General features: G+C 34.6%; 1 protein-coding gene across 4 annotated transcripts; it reads right to left on the bottom strand.

The window, feature by feature from the left end:
• Nucleotides 1-483: 483 nt before the first annotated feature.
• emilin2b (elastin microfibril interfacer 2b) lies at nucleotides 484-24,949 on the bottom strand. Of its 4 annotated transcripts, XM_068222798.2 has the most exons (9): nucleotides 24,719-24,949; nucleotides 21,808-21,927; nucleotides 18,915-19,105; nucleotides 15,659-16,999; nucleotides 5,634-5,762; nucleotides 5,507-5,554; nucleotides 2,799-2,930; nucleotides 2,198-2,519; nucleotides 484-1,752 (listed from the first exon to the last, which is right to left on the bottom strand). In XM_068222798.2, the coding sequence occupies exons 1-8, from the start codon at nucleotides 24,871-24,873 to the stop codon at nucleotides 2,218-2,220; spliced, it is 2,418 nt and encodes an 805-aa protein (XP_068078899.1). In that variant the 5' UTR covers nucleotides 24,874-24,949; the 3' UTR covers nucleotides 484-1,752; nucleotides 2,198-2,217. The 4 variants fall into 4 exon arrangements, with proteins under 4 accessions (XP_068078899.1, XP_073763683.1, XP_009301913.1 ...); XM_073907582.1 differs by lacking the exon at nucleotides 15,659-16,999 and having other exon boundaries at nucleotides 485-1,752; XM_009303638.5 differs by lacking the exon at nucleotides 484-1,752 and having other exon boundaries at nucleotides 1,799-2,519.
• Between the last annotated feature and the right edge of the window lie 1,222 nt (nucleotides 24,950-26,171).

Raw genomic sequence — 26,171 nt, 5'->3', positions numbered from 1 at the left:
TGTTAAAAAAATTAAAAACTGCTTTTATTCTAGTCGAAATAAAACAAACACGACTTTCTCCAGAAGAAAAAATATTATCAGACATACTGTGAACATTTCCTTGCTCTGTTAAACATAATTTGGGAAATATTTAAAAAAGGAAAAATTCAAAAAGGAGCTTATAATTCTGACTTCAACTGTGTGTGTGTGTGTGTGCGTGTGTGTGTGTGTGTGTGTGTGTGTGTGTGTGTATATATATATATATATATATATATATATATATATATATATATATATATATATATATATAATTATAAAATTAGTTATATTATATATCAATATTAAATTACTACTTCATGAAATTATAACCATAACATCACTCTAAAAGTAAAAAATAAAGCTATCGTTTAGTCCCTCCAGGATTTTGCAGTTTTGCATATATGTGCGGCCTAAATTATTCAAATAATTCTTGTGTTTTGCTGTAAAATTACACACAAATCTTTTACATTTTCATCTCAAAATCCTAGAGATGTATTGTATGAAAATATGGAAATTAATTTAACAATACAGTACATATTCATTTCGTTTTTGACCTATTCGGTAAAAGCACCAGAGAACTAATAACAGTATAACATTCTCAAATCTTTAGTACAAAATATCATTTATACAGAAAGCGTATAAACACCAAGATTTTTCCAGACAGAATTCAGTTGGAGATTTTTCTGGTGCATTCCCCTAACATTTGCATAACCAAGATATAACATTTTTAAAACATTTAAAAGAAAAAAAAGTTTTATAACTTCATTATTAATTTATAACGTAAGCAGAATTTATATAAAGTGAGACAATACAGGCACTCAATACTTTAATAACGATCAAATATGAGTTTATTTCACAGAAAATGTATGGAATGTTTATGCATGTTTATGTTTTGATTCAATAAAATGAAAAACAAAACACTTGAGAGATGATAAGCCTCCTTATTGGATGATAATCAGAAATACAGCAATACCTCAGTTACTATTGTTTTTCACTTGATAATATTCTTTCAGATTTGATCCTCTTATGAGCTCAAGATTAGATTACTTTAATTCATTACTGAGTTCATCTTCTGAGTTTGTACATCAAATCGGATGTAATATCATGCAGTAGCTGCTGGTTTTACTAAATCTGATTAATATAAGCACATATAAAGTTCAGAATACTTTAAAGAACATCATTACACGGTCTGGAATACTTGATTCTGATTGGTCAATCACGACATTCCCTGGTATTACACAGCTGTGTGGAATACTTGATTCTGATTGGTCAGCTTATTCTTGATTCTGATAGGCCAGTTATTCCCTGGTATTACACAGCTGTCTGTAATACTTGATTCTGATTGGTCAGTTGATTTTTGATTCTGATAGGTCAGTTATTCCCCCAGGTATTACACAGCTGTCTGAAATACCTGATTCTGATAGGTCAGTTATTTCCTGGTATTACAAAGCTGTCTGGAAAACTTGATTCTGATTGGTCAGTTGATTCTTGATTCAGATAGGTCGTGGCGTGGGTTTCCTCCGGGTTCTCCGATTTACCCTACAGTCCAAACACAAGCGCTATAGGTGAATTAAATAAACTAAATTGGCTGTAGTGTATGAGTATATGTGTGTGAGAATGAGAGTGTATGGGTGTTTCCCAGTACTGGGTTGCAGCTGGAAGGGCATCCACTGTGTAAAAAAATGCTGGAATAGTTGGCGGTTCATTCCGCTGTGGCGACCTCTGAAGTAGAGACTAAGCCAAAGGAAAATAAATGAATGAATAAATGCAACTTCAATGATTATTTTTTAAGAAATACATTTTATTTGGGGGGGTGGGGGGGGGGGGCAATTTTTTAAATTTAAACATTTGAATCAGTATTTTTATACGCACACTCATGACATTTATGTACTCTGTATCATCTTCCATTAAACAGCAGAGAAAATATTTTGAAGAAAGTTTAAAATGTGTAACCATTGACTTCCACAGTAGGAAAAACAGATACAATGGAAGTCAGTGGTTACACATTTCCAGCATTTTCAAAATATCTTTTCATTTGTGTTTGACAGAATAAGGAAACTCATCAAGGTAAAGAGTAAGTAATTAAAATTTTTGGGTGAACAAAGCCATAATATTTCACCAAAATTGCACCAAACCAATTGCACCAAACCAATTAGAAAGCTTTAAATCGTCCGCTAACCTTCATGACTGGCGGTTTTGCTATCGCTGGGTCAGTGTTGGGTAAAGCAGGACTGCGCTGAACGAGGACAGGATTTCACTGGATGTGGAAATGGCCAGTTTTCCTGCTGTAAGCACCAGTCCGACTCTCTGACCACGCTTCAGATGCAGAGGCAGACTCACAGCCACTGATCCTCCGCACTCACAGTCATCAGATTCAGCCGAGAAGAGCTTCTGGATGTTCCGGTTCGACACAGAGAGGAAAGCCTCGATTCCTTCACCCTCTTCAGCTGTTAATACAGCACTCAGCAGATAGCGGCCATCCACTGGAGCCGTGAACACTCCTGACAACCAAAAACAATCATTAAACCTGGTCTTTCATTAATTAAATATAATTCAAGTGTAATAAATAAAAATGTAATATCAAAAATCAAAGTACAGATACAATAGATAATTCAAATGTGTTTTAATACGTTTGTCGACACAAAAAAGGATTATTTTACAGTGATTTAAATAGTTTAATTTACATTCAATCCGACACTAACAAAGAAACAATTCCACAACATCATAAATAAATGAAAATGAGCAGGATTTATAAACGGTGTTATTTTATCTGAATGTACCCGTGTTTGGATCGTAGTGTCGTCCGTCATTTAACAGCACCTTGTTGAATCGGATGATACCAATTTTTTCGGGGAATGGCACAAGTGTCAGACCAGCCGAAAACGACACAAATGATGTTATTCGTGAATCTCCTGCATAAACACACACATATACAGACAGACAGACAGACAGACAGACAGAGAGAGAGAGAGAGAGAGAGAGAATTATACACTAGATCAGGGTTTTTCAAAGTCTAAGACAGTGGGCCTCCCTTTTGACACAACTTATCCATTGGCGCCCCCCTCCTCCCAAACACGCACGCACGCACACACACGCGCACACGCACACACACACACACACACACATAAAAAATTCTTGAGGTTTTCCTGCTACCTCATCATGCTTGGTTTCAAGGTGTCACCGAAGTTTAGTGGGTCTCATGCTGTCATTAGCCAAAATATCTTGACAAACCACACATAAAGGTCGTGGTTTGTCAGCTGGTCCTGTCCACGTAAATCCTAAACTCAAACACTGATCATCATATCGTCGTCTTTTGGGTTTAAGCCCTGAACTTGAAGGCTTTGAATCGGGGGGGTCTCAGAAACCGATCCATTGTATTAGCAGGCATATACCTGTATTGGCGGGCTTGCCAAACAGAAGCGAATTCACAGCTATGGCCTTCTGGGTAAAAAAGGTTTTCTTATTTTTGACGTATTATTTTTTTAGCTTTGTTTAATTAAAACGCTTAAAAATAATAAAAAATACATATAATAATTCAACTTAATAATTATATTTTTATTATATAATATTTTTCCCGCGCCTCCCCTGACATGCTCTGGCGCCCCCCAGGGGAGGCGCGCCTCACACTTTGAAAACCCCTGCACTAGATTATTATAATTGAATCGTTGTAAATATACTGATTAATATTGTTTTTATTATGGTTTTAACCTGAATTGTGATTGTTAAATGTAGTTTATTCTGATCTAATATATGATCTAATATATGTAAATATGATATATTGAATAATATGATATATATAAAATATAATATACAGTTGAAGTCAGAATTATGAGCCCCCCTTTGAATTCTTTTTCTTTTTTAAATATTTCCCAAATGATTCCCAAATTTTCACAGTATGTCTGATAATATTTTTTTCTTCTGGTGAAATACTTGTTTGTTTTATTTCGGCTAGAATAAAAGCATATTTTATTTTTTTAAACACCATTTTAAGGTCAAAATTATTAGTCCCTTCAAGCTATATATTATTTCTTTATATAATAACTTGCCTAAATACCCTAACCTGCCTAGTAAACCTAATTAATCTAGTGAAGCCTTTAAATGTCACTTTAAGCTGTATAGAAGTGTCTTGAAAAATATCAAGTAAAATATCAAAATGTACTGTCATCATGGCAAAGATAAACACGAAAAATAAAATAAACAAGGGGGCTAATAATTCTGACTTTAACTATATATATATATATATATATATATATATATATATATATATATATATATATATATATATATATATACATACACACACACACACACACACACACACACACACACACACACACACACACGCACACGCACGCACGCACACACACACACACACACACACACACACACACACACACACACACACACGCACACGCACGCACGCACACACACACACACACACACACACACACACACACACACACACACACACAAAACTCCACTAACATTCTGTTGCGTTCTGTTACTTTTAAAACATATAACACCAACACAACATACAAAAGCTGCAGCTCTTTCAGTAATTTCACACCAAATATTACTGAATTTAGGGTGTCATGGTGGCACAGTGTGTAGAATGATCGCCTCACAGCAAGAAGGTCGCTGGTACAAGCTCCAGCTAGGTCAGTTGGCATTTCTGTGTGGAGTTCTCCCCGTGTTGGTGTGGGTTTTTCTACCGGTTGCTCCGGTTTCCCCCACAGTCCAAAACGCATGCGCTATAGGGAATTGAATAAGCTAATTTGGCCATAGTGTATGTGTGTGAATGCAAGAGTGTATGGGTGTTTCCTATTGTTGGGTTGCAGCTGGAAGGGCATAAGCTGCGTAAAACATATGCTGGATAAGTTGGCGGTTCATTCCACTGTGGCGACCCCTGATTAATAAAGGGACTAAGCCGAAAAGAAAATGAATGAATGAATATTACTGTTTGTCTGAGGTAATTAGTCTACTGAAATGTGTATATTCCATACCAAGTATAAAGCTGATTGATTAGATCTTGTCACGTGACTTGCAGTTTTCAACTGGTGCGCCTGGAAAATCTGAGCATGCGCAATATGCAGGTGCAAGCTGTCGCGCTTCCATTGGTTATAATGAACTCGTGAGCAAAAAAGACATGATATGTGAACGACCCCATAAGCAGCTACACTTCTCTTCACATTTAAAAGATACCTTCACTCCTAATCCAGCACAAAAATTTAATTTAATTGAGTTGGGCCACCGTGTTTTTGGGCGCCTGTGTCCTCCTTGGGGACAAGTATTGTTGTAAAAGGCTATCTGTTCAAGTGCATGAACAAGTTGCTGTTCAAGTGAAAGCAGTGGAGAAAGACTGCATTTCCCAGCAATAATTTTAGTTTTTAATGCTCAGAAAATATATTAACTAATGAATCCCCATTGTAAAGTGTGACCATATCAATTTAATGATTCCACAAACATTGGAAAATAAAGTGTTAAATACCAGAAACAGAGTCAGGATTGACTGCGGCAGCAGGAATCTGCGGATAACCTGTCAAGAACAACACAACAGAGCTGTTAGACTACAAATATTTTCTGTATATATGCGTTTAATTGGTAGAAATGCTCACCTGGTGCTCCGGCATAGCCTGTGATGGACGTCCCGCTGCTGTTGACACCGTGAGCTGGGACTGACTGTGATGAGAGAGATTTGCTTCCCTCCACTGAGGCTTTTACAGCTGTTGTGCCTTTATGAACACCTGAAGAAGAAGAAGAAGATGAATGAGACCACTGCTGTATCCCAATCAAGCGGCAACCTCCCGCTCTCCCTCAGGAAGCCAGTACGGAAGTAACTAAAACTGCAATTCATCTAAAATTCCGCTAGTCCTGGCCGCTCCTGGCTCCAAAACAGAGCAAATTTCAATTGAGCCCACTGTTAGAATGGCCAACTTTACAGCAGAAAAAAAGGTGTTTACAGCCTGGTACAAAAAAAGATTTTGGTTAATACAGCTAATATTACCCTTCATGACAACTGTGAGGGGGGTGAATTTTTTTATAACTCATCCGTTTCCTTTATATTAAGTTATATTTAGTTTGCATAATTAAGGGAGTGGCCACTTGAGTGACAGCTAGGTCTCGTTGGTCGCCGTCACGTCACCTCAGCTGAATCCTGCAGATTAGCCACTGAACTCGGCATATTTATCGTATTTCTGTGTTGTTTTATGTGGCTTTACACAGTCAGTTGCCTTTTGGACTTGTTTCCTACCATTATTAGATGGCATGGCATGCTGAGTGCACTTAATTGTGCTCACAAACCATTAACGTGGCCTCCGTTTCCCATGTGAGTAAAGTTATATACGTATATACCATCTCTATACATGTATTTGTTTTATTTAAGATCATTTATCGTTTATATTTAGAGCTGTAATGCACTCCAGAATCTGACAGACTGATTAGCGGTAGGCTCTAGATCAGTCATCTGAAGCGTTGTCATACAGTGTTATGCTGGATTTCATCAATAGTCTTACATTAACTAACACAGACTATATCTGAAGTGTTTGGAAGTGATTCGCTTTTCCTCCTGTTGAAAAATGTCATAAGAACAATGTTTAGTGGCTCTGTATATTACAGCAGTGTTTTTAAAAGTCTAAACACTTTATTGATATAGTGTACAACCAAGCACAAGTGGTCAGAATACAAACGAGTCACAGGTGATAAAGTATTAAGCGTTTCTCCCAAAGTAAAGTGTGTCTGAGCCAAGTCCAAGCTAAATGCCAGCAGGTGTCTGTAGCTCCGCTCACTCTCCGCCTCTTTGCCCTTGTTTGGTGTCCCGCTGTGGGTGTGATGACGCGCGAACAAAATGGCGACGGTTGACCGCGCCTACTTGTGGCTTCTTTTGCGCTCTTTAGAAACCTATGGGTGACGTCACGGACACTACGTCCATACAGTCTATGATCCCAATTCACATACTTATTCTACGTCCTAAAAGTATGTGTACTTTTTTTGGTGAAGAAAAAGCACATACGTTTGAGCGTGTCAGGCAAGCAATGGTCAACACAGGGGCAAACAGATGTAAACAGGCAAATCCAGAGTCGTAGTCCAGGGCTCGAAATTGCGACCATTTTGGTCGCATATGCGCCCGAAAATTAATCTATGCGACCTCATGATATATCTGGGAGCATTAGTGCGACTGCAGATGGTTGTAGTGCGACCTGTTTTGATTTTTTGTAAAAACGTGCTGAATCGCTCTTCCCTGCCACTATATTGGTTCATATTAGCTGTCATTCACTCAAGGTATTCCGCTGTCAGATGACAGGGAAGGAGCTTTTATGACCACGGGAAATGCAAACGGCTGAAGAGTAAAAACTTAAAGCACACAAGTTTGCAAACTCCACCTAAAGTTGAGGCGCAGATGAAAGCGATCATGACACGTCACGTGGTGAATAATGATCCGCCAGCTGAGATCAATCGAGTATGCGCTTCTTGGAGAAGGCGCCCGAATGTCCATGCGTCGCATTCACTGCGTGTTCAGCGCAAATGTCCGCTAAAAGTCTAATCTAATACTGTACATTTCATCGCCAAAGAAGCTCGCCTTTACTAAGTTTACACTGAAACTGCGGCTCATAACAAAGACCGGTATTGCGCCGATGGTTAGCGCAAGATTCCTGCTCTGCCTGCTCATAAATTGGGTCGGCTGACTCGCCAGCTTTTCCACTAACACAGAAAAATGAAGATCATCTCAGACTGAACCTTTAAATTGACACAAACTGAAACCAAAACTTTTAAAGAGTGATAGAAGTGAGACTTTACTTTCTTTCTTTTGTCTATTCTTTTTTGTGGTGTATATTATTTTTATTTTTTATTTATTTACTGATGACTGCTTTACAGCTTTCATCATTGAATTGAATGATTTATTATAATCTTTTGTTTGTTTTGTAGCAGAAATATTATTTATTAAATTGACATGCATATATAAAAAGCAGTACAAAATCAATATTTCTTACTGCAATGCTTTTTGTTTGATGCAAACTAAACATTTATTTTTCACAAAGTAACAGACTTTTTATAGCAGATAACCTACATTCATGCACATTCAAGGCAGTATCATAATGAGAAATGTAATTCATTGTTACTATTATTGTCATTTTCATCATCACTAATATTCTATGGCCTAATTATTAGACATTCATTTTGGAATTATTGCACACAAATATCAATGTCTTCGCAGCATTAGTTCGATAGTTGTTTCTGGTTTTTGTCAGTCCTATTGATGTTGTTTTAAAATACAATAAATCCCTTAAAAAGCAATTTGCAGCGGTGCTCATTCATTTTTGGTGGTGCTCCTAATTTTTTTCTGGTGCTCCTAAATTTATTTTGGTGCTCCTAAATATTTGAAGTTGGGAGCACCGGCGCTACCAAGTAAAAAAGTTAATTTCGAGCCCTGTAGTCAAATATCAGGCGAGTGGTCAGAAGACAGGCAGCAGACAGGAGTAAAACAAAGCTAGAGTCTAACACGGCAAGGCAAAACAAGGAAACCCCATTGTAATGTTCACAGTTCAGTTTAACAAGACTCAGAAACGTCTGTGTGTTTTTGTTTGCTGACTTTATAGTCCACATAATTAGTTCATGAGCGGCTTCAGCTGTGAGTGAGTCTGATCAATGTAGACTTGGAGCAGGTGTGTGTGTGTGTTGCATGACTGGCTATTGTAGTTTATATACCAGCAGATTTGTAGTTCTGTGAATTTAGCAGCGATCTGCACAGACTGGATCACTGGTGATCGTGACAGTGAGTAAAGGATGACAGAATTTTCATTTTGGGGTGAACTGTCCCTTTAAGCCAGGGGTGTCTAAACTCTGTCCTGGAGGGCCGGTGTCCTGCACAGTTTAGCTCCAACTTCCTTTAACACACCTGTCTGAAAGTTTCTAGTTTACCTAAAAAGAGCTTGATTAGCTGGTTCAGGTGTGTTTAATTGGGGTTGGAACTAAAATATGCAGGACACCGGCCCTTCAGGACCGAGTTTGGACTCCCCTGCTTTAAGCTTAGTTTAAATGGGAATTCATTTAGTATACAGAAAGCCTCTGAGAAATAATTGCGAAAGTTTGGTGAAATAACGTGACCTATTTAGACTGATCTACGACTTAACAAGTCTGAACTTAACAATGCTTAAAGCTTGAATGTCTACACAAAATTTTGGTTAAACTCTCAACCTCAGGGAGTGAGAAAAAAACCCCTAAACCTCCTCCTGAACATCTGGTGAAAGGCAGAAAAATGATGATTGAGGACGGAGCAAAGTAACAATTAGCAGGCGTGACACGGCCATATATCACATACAAAAATGCTCTCCATTTAAAAAAAAGATTTACATGTTTATGAACGTGGAGTTCTCTGTAATCTTGATAATGAGAGGGTTTGTTATTAACATCCTTTGCACTGTGTGAACGCTTGAATCTGATTGGCTGATGAGCATTCTAAGGTGTGCAGTTATTTTCATATGAATGCACAGCTAAAGTAGTTCCGGCAGGTTTTGGGCACATTAAAGCTCCATATCACTACGCTGAATGATTTGAGTTATTTCACAGTTACAACAGTCAGAAATCACATCAAGACACAACAGAAGACTTTGGAGATGTGCGTGAAACTAGTGCAACACATTGGAGCAGTTTGAGAACAAAAACCAGACCAATGTCTGATATACAACATCTCAGCGTTAGCTATAGTATAAGAGAAATAACTGATGATTGGATGTTTAATTATTAGACAACAATGCACACTTAAAATTATTTAAATGCATGTCTCCTTAAAGGATTCGCTCCACTGTGTTCATTGACTTTCTTTCAAAAGCCAATGTGCTTGGAAATGCCAACAAAAAGAAAAATGACCAACTTTAAGTTAAATAACAGCCGAATTGTCTTCACAGGCACAAACTTACGATTTTAGATCACACACAATTTGCCCTGTTATCTATGGAAGCCTGTTTTATCTAGGTATCAAAAAATATGCTTTAAAAGTCGAAATTATGACTCTGCAAAATCAAAATTACGATTCAAAAGTTGAAATGATGACTTTCCAAATCGAAATGATGACTTCAAAAGTTGACATTGACTTGCTTAGACAAAATCGTGACTTAAAAAGTCAAAATTTCAAGATAAAACATCTAAATTATGACAAAAAATTAGAAATTATGACTTACTAGGTCAAAATTATGACTTATAAAAGTTTTAGAAGTTATTTATATATTATATAATCATAGTTACACCAATAGGTGGCGATACACAACTATCTAAACATGTATCACAGCATTAGTTAATGAGTTAAGTAATTAAAAGCAAGTTGTTTTGACTTTTTATCTCATAATTTACCATTTTTGTCACAAATTTGACTTTTTTATCTCATAATTTCAACTTTGCCACGTCATAATTCATTCATATTTCTTCAGTTTAGTCCCTGATTATTAGCAGTCGCCACTATTTTAACTATTCCAGCATATATTTTACACAGCAGAGGCCTTTACAGCTGCATCCCAGTACTGGGAAACACACACACAAACTACAGCCAATTTAGTTCATCAGTTCTCCTATAGCACATGTGTTTGGACTAGGGGGGAAACTGGAGCACCCGGAGGAAACCCACGCCAACATGGGGAGAACATGCAAACTCCACACAGAAATGCCAACTGGCCCAGGCGGAACTCGAACCAGTGACCTTCTTGCTGTGAGGCAACAGTGCTAACCACTGAGCCACCATGTCACCCAAGTCACAATTTTGACTTTTAAAGCCCTTTTTGTTGACAGAAATAACACAATTTGTCTGATAATTGTACGCGCCAGTGTATTTTTGGAGTTTTCAAATATTTTGGAAGAGATATCCTTATCCAATAGGCCTACTGAATAAATAACAACAACAATACGTTAGGGCGCAGTAGGTAGTGCTGTTCAGTGGCGCAGTCGCCTCACAGCAAGAAGGTCGCTGGGTTGCTGGTTCGAACCTCGGCTCAGTTGGCGTTTCTGTGTGGAGTTTGCATGTTCTCCCTGCGTTCGCGTGGGTTTCCTCCGGGTGCTCCGGTTTCCCCCACAGTACACAGACATGCGATACAGGTGAATTGGGTAGGCTAAATTGTCCATAGTGTGAATGTGTATGTTTCCCAGAGATGGGTTGCAGCTGGTAGGGCATCCGCTGCGTAAAAACTTGCTGGATAAGTTGGCGGTTCATTCCACTGTGGCGTCCCCGGATTAATAAAGGGACTAAGCCGACAAGAAAATGAATGATTGAATGAATGAACAATACATCATCTCTCTGGTTAGTTCCAACCCAACAGTGAGAAATAAAAATGAACTGTATGTCGCACCCGCTTCCTCACATGATCTCATACACTAATAGAGCAGTGACAGATCTCTGACACACACTTATACCAAGAAAAGCTAAAACACGCACACATATGTTGCTGCTCCTATTATTACCAGGGCTTTCCATAGACGTAATGGTTTTTATACTGAGCTAATGGCATTTTCTGTCCCTTAAACCCATTCCTGAAGAAAATGCTGACAGAAAATGGATTGCATTTTAAATAAAAGACTGTTTAGTGTGTTTATTCAGCCATTCGAATGACAGGAATATACAGTTGAAGTCAGAATTATTAACCCCTCTAATATTAAAAGCAGGGCTTTTAATTACAGTATTTCCAGTGCTATTTTTTCTTCTGGAGAAAGTCTTATTTTAAAATGCTCATACAGTCACGGGTGTCAAAAACACATGCAAAGTGATAAACTATAAACTCGACTCAACATTGGATATTCTGCGAAGTAACTATTGTGAATGATCGCAATGCAATATTGATGCAGAATTGATATATTGCCCAGCCCTACGATAAAAAATTGACTGTTTTATTGATGCAACACGAAAGACAAGCAGGAAGGGCATCCCTGGGAGAGCACATAATGATGCAGTGGTGTTTTCACTGTTAAACTAATGGCCACTCATCCAGATTAGAGTCTCGCAATTAGACCGCAGATAAAATCTATATAAATGCATGTGTGAGCAGCGCTCGAGGGGACGACTGAAGAAGTCAGAGGTCACAGGTCAAGAAGAACGAGTGAAAACGCCCGAACTAAAATGAAAAAGTGCATCACACTTATACCTCAAGATAAAATGCACTCAAACCCTTCTAGCTTGTTTTAAGTGTGCATATCTTGTGAGATTAATAATGCTTTCATATACTGTACACATAGAGAGGATGACAAAACTCATCAATGTTTAGGCTCATTCAACTTATAATTTATTTTAAAATACTAATATTTGCACTAAATAGGGTCAATTAATGATGTTTTATTTTGGATTTCTTCATTCGCATAAAAGCATTGAAAGGATTTACTCCTGCAAAATATATATGACTAATAATATTCACTGTTAAATAATTTTTTTTATAATTATTTATAAAAATATATGCATTTACAATGAAAATGATTAAACAAATATTTTTTAACAGATTATGACGTTAAAGTTCTTTTTTTTTATTTACATAAAAGCATTGAAATGATTTACTCCTCAAAATATGATAATAAATTTCACATTTAATTTCATATAATTAATTGATTTATGAAAAAAAATGATTGCCTTTTAAAAATAAAGAGATTGAACAGGTTTATTTAAACAGATTTCGACTTCTTTATTTATATAAATGCACTGAAATTATTTACTCTTAAAAAATATATATGATTACACATTTTATAAATAATACAATTTTATATAATCTATTTATTAAAAAGTACATGCATTTTAAAAATAAAAACAATTTGAACAAATTTCATCTCCGGTTCCTTTATTTCAACTAATACATTCAAATTCTTTACACAGAAAAAATATAAAAACATGAACACAATTTTAGCAATAAATACAATTTTATCAAATTTAATATGAACGATTAACATTCATTTATTTTAACAATATAACATTAACAGATTTTAACTTTTACTTATTTTTCCATAAATGCATTAAAATTCTTTACTCACAAAAAGCACTATAGCTTTTATTAATAAAGGTGTATATAATTTATTTATAAACCTAACTACATTGTATTAATAAATACGTTTGATAGATAGATGATAGATTAAATTTAAAGATTAACTTAAACAGAATTTAATTTATTATTATTATTAATAATAATAATAATAATAACAATAATAATACCAATAGCAATAATAATATTAATAATAATAACAAGAATAATACCAAGAATAGTATTATTATAATTAATGATAATAACAATAATATTAATAATAATAATAAACTATTTACATGAGACAAAAAATATATAAATTGTACAAAACTAATATTATTAGAAATAATTATTATTTAAATTATTTATTTATACAATTTTCAAAAATAAATTAAAAATAAAATCTTCTATTCTCTATGTTTAAACTAGTGTTTTGAATTAAGCATGTTCATTTTGTGTGGTTACTTCTGTTCACACTGATGGAATAAGTTCAACAAAATTAAAAGGTTTCCAGATGAGTTTTATGCAGACAACTTTTATGTAGACAACATCATTCCTTCAACAACAGACACAAAATCGATTTGATCCACTGTTTATCTGACTTTTGCACAGCAAGTTTTCTTCCAAGCTCATGAATCAGTTGCATTTCTTTAAAGAGCTCTTGAGTATATTGGATTTACTCCAAACAAAGCTACTTTAACTTAGTCCTAAAGTCTCCTGCCGTTCAGATTTCTCTGCATTATTACTCTGAAACCTTAAGCTCCAAGCATGTCCAGAACATCTTGTTAACTGCGAACACAGAATCCCCAAATGAGAAGCAGATGCCCACATGTGCGCACAAACACACTCACAATATAATCGTGTACAAGTCCAAACATTGCACAACTCCGGAGGCTGTCCGGTCCGACCATGTGTGTGCAATTAAACTATAAAAGAGGAATACTGCTTCCTCTGGGAGTTACCTGCTCACAATTCACAAACATTCCTCTGTACGACAAGGAAATCCCTGGCAAATTACACACAACCTGCTCAAAGGCCAGCACAATATAGAGAATTGGCTAGTAACTAAATACATATTTATAATCAAAGGTGTAGCTAAAAGTGTTTTGTTGCATCTAAGCATTTGCAACATTGATATTTTTCTTGCATTTTATTCTATATGCTCTATAGGCAAGGTATATACATTTGAAGTCAAAATTATTAGCCCTCCTGGGAAATTTTAATTCAGGGAGATTCTCCCAAGATTGCTTCAACACATTTTTAATCATAATAGATTTTAATAACTAATCTCTAATAACTCATTTATTTGGTCTTTGCCATAATGACAGTACCTAATATTTGACTCCATATTTAGCTAAATATTTTAATTCAGATTGAAGTGCAATTTAAAGACTTCACTAGGTGCAAGCTATTGTATAACAGAGGTTTGTTCAATAGACAATTAAAATATATATAATTCTTTAGGGGGCTAATAATACTGACCTTAAAATTGTTATTAAAAAAAAACTGTTTTTATTCCAGACAAACTAAATAAGACTTTCCAGAAGAAAAAAAATATATATATTATTTAAAAAAATAATTTTGACGTTAACTGTCTATTTAAACATAATCACACTTGCATGTGAACTTGCACTATATTTAAGCAAGAAATCTTTTTTCCACAATGATGCCTCTTGTACATCATATTATTATCAGTATATATAATAGGGGAGTTATTTAAGGATGCATTAAAGATCCCTTCTCTATCAGGGTTCACTACATCAAACCTATCCTCCCCTATTGACCCGGACGAAGTTATATATACAGTTGAGGTCAGAATTATTAGCCCCCTTTTGATTTTTTTTCTTTTTTAAATATTTCCCAAACGATGTTTAACAGAGCAAGGAAATTTTCACAGTATGTCTGATAATATTTTTTCTTCTGGAGAAAGTCTTGTTTGTTTTATTTTGGCTAAAATAAAAGCAGTTTTAAATTTAAAAAAAACATTTTTGGGACAATATTATTCGCCCCTTTAAGCAATTTTTTTCTGATAGTCTACAGAACAAACCATCGTAATAAAATAACTTGCCTAATTACCCTAACCTGCCTAGTTATCCTAATTAACCTAGTTAAGCCTTTAAATATCACTTTAAGCTGTATGAAAGTGTCTTGAAAAATATCAAGTAAAATATTATTTACTGTCATCATGGCAAAGATAAAATAAATCAGTTATTAGAGATGAGTTATTAAAACTATTATGATTAGAAATGTGCTGAAACAATGTCCCTCCATTAAACAGAAATTGGGGAAAAAAATAATATATATAAAACACTTTGGCCAATCAGCGCTGTTGAAGATGGTGCTCAATAGCCCTCAAATGTTCATGGGAAATGAAAATTTTTAAAACTTCAGTATTGATTGGTAGTGAATTCCAGTATCGTGACAAACCTTTTTAAAACATGAGTTGTCGTAAAAGCTTGTCTCAGGTAGTGTTGTCTATAGCTTGTCAATGGCCGTGAAAGAGTTATAAAGGTCGTTTAAAGGATTTTGCCAAAGTTTCCTTTAGAGTCAATCTGGAAGTTGGAAGAAGGTAATAAACTGAAAGATTTTGCAGAATATTGTTGAAAATCACAGTAAGATTGTGATTATATTGTATCATGAAGACCAATAAAAGCATTGATTACCTGTTGGTGCATTAGCGATCCCATCCTGGGCGTCTTTCGCGAGCTGTGAATTGACTTTAAACGTGTTTAAGTCTCTTGCGTGCGCAAGCACTGTGGTGTTCAATTGCCGAACGCAAGTCCACAAGCCATTAACGTGTTTGTTGAGTCCATCTTTAATCCGTTTGAGACTGTCAGACATGGGCTCAAAGCGACCACAGGCGCCTTCGATTCCAGCCACACGTCCATCAAGACCATTCAACAAACCATTTACTGCGCTCACCTGCTCCTGGGTGCTCCGAAAATCCACCTCCAGGTTTTCCAGACGCTGAAACAGGATCTCAACACCCTTGGATTGATTGAGATCACTCTTAATTTGCAGTGCAAAAGACCCCAGGTCATTCTGTAGATGCTTAGTGTGTTTCTCCAAGCTGTTTAGACGCTGTAAAGTAGCATTGTAATTAATCTTCTCTTCGAAAGCTTTTTGTTCTTGAAGTCTTTCCCGTCTTAGTTTCTCCTCAAGATTAATGCAATGCACCTCCGCGCTTTTTTCAGCAATGCTAACCCTCGCCTCCAGCAAGCGCCCTTGATTATTAAGCTTCGCCAGGGTTGCATTTTGCTCCATAATAGTATCTTTCATGATCTCCTGGTTGTGTTTGAGTTTCTGGACTTCATTAATATCCAAATCTGACCCACTGGGAATCTGAACCCGCAAGTCTTGAATCTGCTGCCGGAGCTCAGCCTCTTTAGAGTCCAGAAGTTCGACTAGGCTCAAATAGGAGTTTTCCTGCTCTTCACACTGCTCCCGAACAGACAGCACTTTATATTCACACGCACTCTTCATGTCTGCTAATTTGATGTCTATTCCTTGAAGAAGCTCGTCACGGAGGGCGGAAATCTTCCCATCGATGTATTCCTGACATGCACACTCATTCGCTGGATCAACATTGGTTTCTGCAAGTCGATGGAGTTGCCCGTCAATGCTCTGGATCTTGATCTGCAGATCCTGGATGCTGTTAGCATTGGTGCTTATGTGGTTCTGGAGCTCGTCTGCAACCGATGGCGAACGCAGGTCAGACGGGAACACGATACTCTCCAGTTCACCCGCTTTGACGTCTTGAGGTTGTTGCAAATTGCCTAACATGTTGAGAACGTATTTGGTGAGATCTTCCTGTAAATCTGAGCGTAGGTTTGCGTTGGCTGTTGACGTGGCCTGCAGGTGGAGCACTGTTTGAGTAAGACGCTCCACTTCTTCTTCTAACGCTTGAACTCTGCGAATCTCCTGTTGATGATATGTATTGAATCCCGGTTGATTGTTTCGATGGCCTTTTTGAGTCCATGGATGTGTCTCGCTCACTTCTGGACCTTAAACAAGCCAAATAGTTATGAAAGTTCAAATTTTAAATACTTGACATGTGTTTACGCTTGTTACTCAATGTTTTAAATGTGTAGATCTTGTACAAATGGTGTATGATGCATTTGATTTGAATTTTATGAATGGGCAGTGCTATATTTTGAGTTTTGATGTTATTGGGCTAGCTTGATTGGTCATTAGGCTAGTTTGTGAAAACCAGGAAACCCTGGCTTTATTAGACTTGTTTTGGACTGTTGAAGAATGTTCCGCTTGTACTTGTCCTGCTTGCGGCATCCGAAAGGCCAGGCTGCAAAATGCCTGCGCAGCGTTATGCACAGTGCGTAAATATTATCGAACAGTTAATATCGTTTTATCGAACAGATATATATCATGATAATTATCAATATCGAATTATCGCCTAGCCCTAATTCAGCATAGCATGAACTTACCTGATATTTAATGAGAACTGCAGAGTCGAACCTTTTTAATTAGGTCCTCACTCCATTCAGCTCCCTTTTAGACAAAGACGTCTGCAGTTGGCATTAAAACAGTGTGGTGTACGGTAAATTTAGGTTTTCTATTTTTGATTTTGGCATCCTTCCGCGCAACACGACATGTTTACTATTGCAACCGGTCTTTTTTGCAACCAAGTCTTCACTGAGGTCCAGCTTCCAGCCTAGACTGCAGCTCTGCACAAGACGTTTGGCCAGTGGAGAAATGGTCGTGCCCAACTGAGCCTGGTTTCTCTCTAAGCTTTTTAATTCTTCACTTTCGCCAATTGGTGAAGTTTTTTCCTCGCCGCTGTTGCTACTAGCTTGCATGGTTCAGGATCTGTAGAGATGCGCATCGATGGATTTGCTCTTCAGTGTTTGGACTCTCAGGAGTGATTATTAAACCATACTGAACTGAACTGAAGACTAAACTTCGCTGTTTCAACTTACTATGATCTTTCATGTGAAGCTGCTTTGACACAATCTACAATGTAAAAGCGTAACACAAACAAAAGTTAATTGAATTGAATTTGCGCAGTTGAACCCGTGTGACGTCATGAGTGACGTAGGTTGTTGATTCCCCTTTAGCTTGAAAGATGCAAATTATGCTTTTAAAACAACACTGATTGGATTCGATTGAAAGAAGAAGGTCCTCTAATGTCTTAAGGGTGAGTAGATCATAGGATAATTTACATTTCTGGATTAACTGACCCATTAAATTAGTTGATTTTTCCAAATTTAACACTAGAACTGTTGAGGTGATCATTTTGACCAGTAAAAAAACAACTTTATAAGCCGCGGCAAGAAGGTCGCTGTTTCGAGTCCCGTCTGGGTCAGTTGGCATTTCTGTGTGGAGTTTGCATGTTCTTCCCATGTTGGTGTGAGTTTCCTCCGGGTGCTCCGGTTTCCCCCACAGTCCAAACACATGCGCTATAGGATAATTGGATGAACTAAATTGTCCGTAGTGTATGAGTGTGTGTGAATGTGAGAGTGTATGGGTGTTTCCCATGACTGGGTTGCTGCTGTAAGGGCATCCGCTGTGTAAAATATATGCTGGAATAGTTGGCGGTTCATTCCGCTGTGAATGTATGAATGACCGCAGTCAATGACGCAGTCACGTTGACATATGATGATGTGTGCAGGTGTTGTAGTGCTGTCCCATTTCTTAAGGGGGTAAATTTGAAGACCTTCCCCTTCACACTTTGTTTCAAGGGCCAAAGGGAAGGGGTACAAAAATAGCATTAGGATTGGGCCTTAATGAATGCTTAAGTCAATTTAAGTGACTATATTTTAATTCAATCACATTGTCTATGCTGTAAAAGTAACCCTATGAAACTGAAAAGTCACATCAACCTTTCGTCTGAAGTTTCATTGGTGGCTGAGAAACACTTGCCGTGCATATAGCCCATTCTCGTGGTAAACTAAAAACTCTTACCCAGAATGCTCTGCAGTTGAGTGTTGGTGGATGGAGGGTCTTGATACGGCTCCTCATGAACACTGTGTTTCTGCTGTGTGTTTTTCAGCTCTGTACAGTCGTGGCCTTGATATCCTGGACAGCACCTCCACTCCAGCTCCGTCACCTGCTTGTAGCCGATTTTGTACGTTGGCCTTGTTTGAATATGATGCCTAAAAGATGATGATGAATTATGACATTACAAGCAGTGATGAGAACGTTAATTACTACAGTTATAATTATTAGCCCTCCTTGATTATTAGCCCCACTATGGCCAATTTAGTTCATCAATTCCCCTATAGCGCATATGTTTGGACTGTGGAGCACCAGAGCATTCAGAGGAAGCCCATGCCAACATGGGGAGAACATGCAAACTCCACACAGAAATGCCAACTGGCCCAGCCGGGACTTGAACCAGCGACCTTGTCCCCTACTTTACTTTTTCAGTGGATAAGCGATTTAATTACAGTAATTTACATTAATTAAAGTACAGTAGTTACTTTGTAATTAATGACAGCAAACACTGCCCATACAATGCATTTAATAACGCTCAGTCATTTTTTATTAATCTTTAAACTTATAGGTAATTAATGTTAGTGATTAGTATCAGCATTCAGAATATTTATGAGCGCTGAAACGCCCGAGGCTGCTGAAAACTGTTGTGTAAACGCTCTAGAGTCCTCCAAGAGATGCTGTAATTAAAGTGTCCTGCGTGTTGCTGCAGATTCCTCTGCTTTTAAAGCTGCGCTCCAGATGTGTGTCACTGCTGGAGGAATCCTAATAAATTATGAACGTAATTCTGCGTTTTTTTGTTTATGTTTGCACGGCTCATGAAAACAGGAAGGCTTGCTTTTGGTTGGCGGAAAAGATTGGTGATGTTTTATTGATCTCATGGGAGAAATGTCATTTTACTTTCTCTGAAAGAGTCTGTGGCTGCAATGAGGTGTTGAAGGTCACATTTTTTTTTTTTTTTTTTTTTCCAGATTATTGCAGCATTGCAGTATAATTTGTGAAGACTTACAGTTTTGATTGTGTAACTATTTTTTATGAATTAAGGCATATATATATATATATATATATATATATATATATATATATATATATATATATATGTTTTTATATCTGTTATATCTGTTTTTATGACCGATTAACTGAAGAATGTTTTAAAGAAAGTATTATTTTTAATAAACCTAAAAGGACTTAAAAACAATTAAAGTTTATTTTATTGTCTGTTTAATTTAATCAATTTATTTATTGTTTTGAATATATTGTATTGAATTTATTGTATTGAAGTAATTTAATTCCTTATTGAGTAGCTAAATTAGTTACTTTCACTTTTTTCGAATGTCAAATTAATAGAATATTAATTTAAAATAATGGACGATTTACATTTCAAATTAATTGAATATTCAGATGTCAAATTAATAGAATGTTCAAATTTTAAAAATTAATAGAATATTCTAATTTATAATTAATACAATATTAATTAAAACAATAGAGCATTTAAATTTCAACTTAATTGAATATTCAAATTTACAAATTATTGCAAATTGAAAAAGTAATAGAACATTCAAATTGAAAAATTAACAAAACAATCAAAAATTCTAATTATTAGAGCATTTAAAATTTAAATTGATAGAATATTCAAATTTAGGATTAATAAAACATTTAAAATTCAAATAATTAGAATATTAATTTAAAATAATAGACAGTTTGCATGTCAAATTAATTAAATTTTAAGATGTCAAATTAATAGAACATTCAACTTTCTACATAACAGAACATTAAAATTAAAAAATTAATAGAATATTCAAATTCAAAAATTCGTAGAATATTTAAATTTCTAATTAATAGAATATTAATTTAAAATATTAAAATATCAGTTAATCAAATGTTCAAATGTTAACTATGTGGAACATTTATGTCAAATTAACATTAACATTTAATTTCCAATTAACAGAATATTAAAATTTAAATAAATAGAATATTTAAATTTAAGAATAAGAAAACATTCAAAATTCAAATTAATAGAATATTCAAATTAAAAATAATAGAAAATTTAAATTTCAAATTCATAGAATATTGATTTAAAATAATTAAAAATGTACACGTGAAATTAATTGAATATTCAGATGTCAAATAATAGAACATTCAACTTTGTTATTAATAGAACAATCAAATTTAAAATTAATAGAATATTCATATTTAAAAATGAATAAAATTCAAATAAAAAAAAAAATAATATATTCAAATTTTAAATTACTAGAATATTAATTTAAAATAATAGAACATTTAAATGTAAACTTAGTAGAACATTTAAATTAACATTCAAATTTCTAATTAACAGAACAATCAAAATTCGAATTAATAGAAAATTTACATTTTTAACTAATAGGACATTCAAATTTAAGATTAATCAAACATTCAAAATTCTAACTAATAGAATATATTTAAATGAAAAATAATAGAACATTCAAATTTGAATTAAAAGAACATTCAAAATTCTAATTAATAACATTTCCTTATTGAGTAAGTAAATTTGTTACTTTTTTTTAAGTAATGTGAACAACCCTGGGTCTGGTTTTGTGGATAGAGATGTATGGGTTAAACCTGTGCTTTGGTTTGAAGGGGTAAAAGTGAACAGACGCTAATTAAAAGCGAGCACTTTACACGGCGTCTGGCATTTCTGCCGTCATAAATATTCTGGATGCTGATAAAGCTATAATGACCTGCCATTCAGCGAGAGCAATTTAACTCCGCTTCTCATCCCGCAAAGAGCAATTCCTCCTCAATCCAGCTCTGATCTGATCTAATCTGATCCCTGGTCACTTCCAGCAATAAAAGTGTCTGGTTTGCGCTGTCCAGACAGACTTACGTGAGATGCTGTGAGCAGTCCTGATTCGGAGGACAGTCCACGAGCTGCGGATCCAACACCTCTTCATTGGACAGCACAGCACAGCTCACATTCTTATGCACCACAAACGCACACCAGTTTCTGCAAAAGAGGGAAGGAGCCAGATCAGTCTCAAAAGTAATACATTTACAAAATAAAATCCATACATGCACAGCACAATTCACATTTACTATATCCAATGTGTCATTTCAAAACACAGTTCATTAATACAACACACAAATCGTGAATTTACAAGTAAAATCATAAATATTTGTGCCAAATGAATGGGATTTTGGTATAATATGAACTGGATTTTGTAAATTAAAATGTTATTTTTGGGACTGATCTGGCTCCATATTGAAGGTGATATGAACACACACACACACTTACTGTACAACATAAGAAATACTATGTGAACAAGAAATGCTCTGGGGATTAAGGGAACATTCAAATTTCAAATTAATAGAACATTAACAAATTTAAATAATAGAACATTAAAATTTTTAATTAATAGAATATTTTAAATTCAAATTATTAGAGTATTAATTTTAAGTAATAGAACCTTCACACTTCAAATTAATTGAACATTATTTTTTTATTAATAACATTTAAATTTAAAAGTAATAGAACATTTAAAATTTTAATTATTTAACATTCAAAATTCAAATAGAATATTTACATTTTTAATTAATAGAACATACGAAATTCAAATTGATAGAAAATTTATTTTAAATAATAGAACATTTACATTTTTAATTAATAGAACATTTAAATATAAGTTAATAAAACATTTAAAATTTGAATTAATAGAACATTCGAAATTCAAATAGAATATTTACATTTTTTATTAATAGGACATTCGAAATTCAAGTGAATAGAATACTTATTTAAAATAATAGAACATTTAAATGTCAAATTAATAGAACATTAACATTTAAAATTAATAAAACAATCAAATTTTTAATTAATAGAACATTCAAAATTCAAAATAATAGAAAATTAATTTTAAATAATAGAACATTTACATTTTTAATTAATAGAACATTTAAATATAAGTTAATAAACATTTAAAATTTGAATTAATAGAACATTCGAAATTCAAATAGAATATTTACATTTTTAATTAATAGAACACTCAAATTTTAAATTAACAGAACATTCGAAACTCAAATGAATAGTAAATTCATTTAAAATAATATAACATTTAAATGTCAAAATAATAGAACAATAAAATGTAAAATTAATAGGACATTTAAAATTTGAATTATTAGAATTCAATTTAAAATGAATAAAACATTTTAATGTCGAATTAGCAGAACATTGAAAAAAAAAAAAAGCTGAGCAGTGTTACTAAATCCTTCAGAAGATGCATTACTAATCATTTGGACTAGTAAAATGAATAGCATGACAACTCCCTAAAGAATGAAGTCATTGCATGTTTTATGGGGGTTTTCTTTTTTTCTGATGGAATTTTGAAGCACTTGAGTCTTTGCCATGGCATTACCATGATCCTTCAAAAAGGTCAATAAAAATAGGAGCCTAATGTGCTGTGTTATTATGAAGAACAATTTTGTTTAAATAGAGGGACTTGTAGGATTTATGCTCATCTCAGCGTTTAGCTACTAACAAATTAAGGTCAAACCTGGTTAATTTTAATAAATGTGCATTTTAATAACACTACCCAAGGTTGTAAAAACAGATTGCTTGTCATTTGTGTTTTTTGCATTATAGTAATCTTAAAAAAGAGGCCTTGTTGAGTGTTTCCATGCTAATAACTGAATAGTCAACTAACATATTGTTAATTGGTATTCTAAGTAGGAGCCTGAGCAGTAAAAACAAAAAAATAAATATATTTTTTTGCGGTAATACGGTATACTGCAGGATCTAAAAATAGCAACGTTATCAGTTTCAATACAGTTATATACAGTCATAAAACACAATGCACTTACACACTGAAAAAAAAATATTCAAAGATGATTCCTTGGGTTTACTCATTTTTTTACGTTTGTAAACAATTTATTTGGGCTGAATTTAAACGAACAAATTAAGTTGAATATTTAAACTTAATTTGTTTGTTTAAATTCAACACAAATAAATTGTTTGCAACAGTTCTGCATGCAACACTTTTTTCAGTGATGCAGTTGAAGTCAGAATTATTTCCTCCCCTTTGAATTTTTTTTCTATTTTAATTATTTCCCAAATTTTGTTTAACAGAGCAATTAAACATGATGTTTAATTTTCACAGTATGTCTGATAATATTTTTTTCTTCTGGTGAAAGTCTTATTTGTTTTATTTTAGATAGAATAAAAGTAGTTTTAATTTTTTAAATACAATTTTAAGGTCAGTATTATTCGCCCCTTTACGCAATTCTTTATTTCGATAATCTACAGAACAAACCATCATTATACAATAACTTGCCTAATTACCCTAACCTGCCTAGTTAACCTAATTAATCTAGTTAAGCCTTTAAATGTCGCTTTAAGCTGTATAGAAGTGTCTTGAATGATATCTAGTCAAATATTATTTACTGTCATCATGACAAAGATAAATAAATCAGTTATTAGAGATGAGTTATTAACACTATTATGATTAGAAATGTGTTAAAGAAATCTCTCTGTTAAACAGAAATTGGGAAAAAAATAAACAGGGTGGCTATATTAAGTAAATAAGACTTTCTCCAGTAGAAAGAAATATTATAGGAAATAATGTGAAAATGTCCTGGCTATGTTAAACATCATTTGGGAAATATTTAAAAAGGAAAAAAAAAATCAAAGGGGGGCTAATAATTCTGACTTAACCTGTATGCCTAATATTTAAAAACCATTTACCTGAGGTAACTGTTATCCCAAGTTTCCCTGTGTCAAATAACATCAATGATAAGAAGTTGCTTACTTGTTTCGTTGTCTGGAAGCAGAGCTGGAGTAAGGAGAACCCTGGAAGAGACTGAACCTTGACGGGGTGCCATTAACTAAAGGAAAGTTAATTAGACTAATAATAACAACAACTCCTGCAGTGAAGAGCGCGAAACATCCACGCACGCGCTTCATCCTCAGATGCCAAAACCAGCAGAGTCAGCATACAGACCTCTGTAGAGCGTTTATCAAAAGCTCGAATAGAGTGTTTTTCCTCGACAGTGTGCTGGCAGTGAAATGTGACAGTGGCCAGAAAAGTTCCCGCCCAGCCGAGCGCGCGCTTATTCTACTGGACGTCAAAAGCGCGGGATCAGGTTCCCGACTCCATTAGCGGATGCCAATCAGATTTACAAGACATAATCATATCTTTTAAGAACTCCTCAAAACAAACAAATAAGAATAATTATACATTTGGGAATCTTCTGGAGGCATTTCGTCACTTTAAGTAGTAAAAACAATTGTCAAATACACATAAAGAGAGAAATAAGATGTCTCTAAAATAAATTACATCGGAATGTCGAATACACCTTACTTGTACAAAACATACAAGCATAAACTTTTATTTTAATAATTAATTAGTAAATGTTGAACTATAATAACGGGGCAAAGCAGTTGTAATCTAACATTAAACCCACATATATTTTACCCAAGCATTCATTAAAACCTCAACTTGTCCTCTACTTACTATTTATCTGAAAATATGAACATGTTTATCTCTTGCTTGCCCCAGGAAACCGAAGCAAATTTAAAATGAATCCACTTCTAGTTTGAATCCAGCTTTTTGTAATATTTATGAATCAACTCATATGATATGGACACGTTGTCTGTGATCAGCATGTAAACATTGCTTTAATTATGTTAATAAATTATGCTTGAATACCATCCTTAACTATCTGCATGATTTGTATGAATAAAAATTGTGTAGTAATTAACAGTAAACACTATAGTGCCTTTGAACAATACTATAGTAAAAAACTCAAACTAATCTGTGGTGGTAATCCTAGTAACCACTACAGTTAAAACCAGATGTTTACGTACACTCTAAAGAAGGAACATAACCATTTTAAAAAAATGTCTGATGGTAAATCATACTAAACGTTTACTATTTTAGATCTGTTAGGATTACCTAAATGATTGACATTTGCTAAATGCCAGAATAATGAGAGATTTTTTACAATTTCTACAGTCAAAAGTTTCAATTTCTTTGGTGTTTTTTTTAGCTTTGCTTTTAAGCTGTATAACTTTGGTCAAATGTTTTGGGTCTCCTTTCACAAGCTTCTCACAATAGTTTGCAGGAGTTTTGGTCCATTCCTCCTCACAGAATTGGTGTAACTGAGTCAGATTTGTTGGCTGTCTTGCTCGCAAAAGCTTTTTCAACTCAGCCCATACATTTTCTACAGGATTGAGATCAGGGCTTTGTGATGGCCACTCCA

The sequence above is a fragment of the Danio rerio genome, chromosome 7 (genome assembly GCF_049306965.1).
Source record: "Danio rerio strain Tuebingen ecotype United States chromosome 7, GRCz12tu, whole genome shotgun sequence".
Taxonomy (NCBI): Eukaryota; Metazoa; Chordata; class Actinopteri; order Cypriniformes; family Danionidae; genus Danio; species Danio rerio.
This window is presented reverse-complemented; position numbering and strand designations above follow the sequence as displayed.

Coding starts and splice junctions, on each gene's coding strand:
- emilin2b (XM_068222798.2), bottom strand. CDS start 24,873: ATGAAGCGCGTGCGTGGATGTTTCGCGCTCTTCACTGCAGGAGTTGTT. Junction 19,106..21,807: donor GACTGCTCACAGCATCTCAC/GTAAGTCTGTCT, acceptor ATCATCTTTTAG/GCATCATATTCAAACAAGGC. Junction 5,763..15,658: donor GATCGCTAATGCACCAACAG/GTAATCAATGCT, acceptor CTTCTTCTTCAG/GTGTTCATAAAGGCACAACA.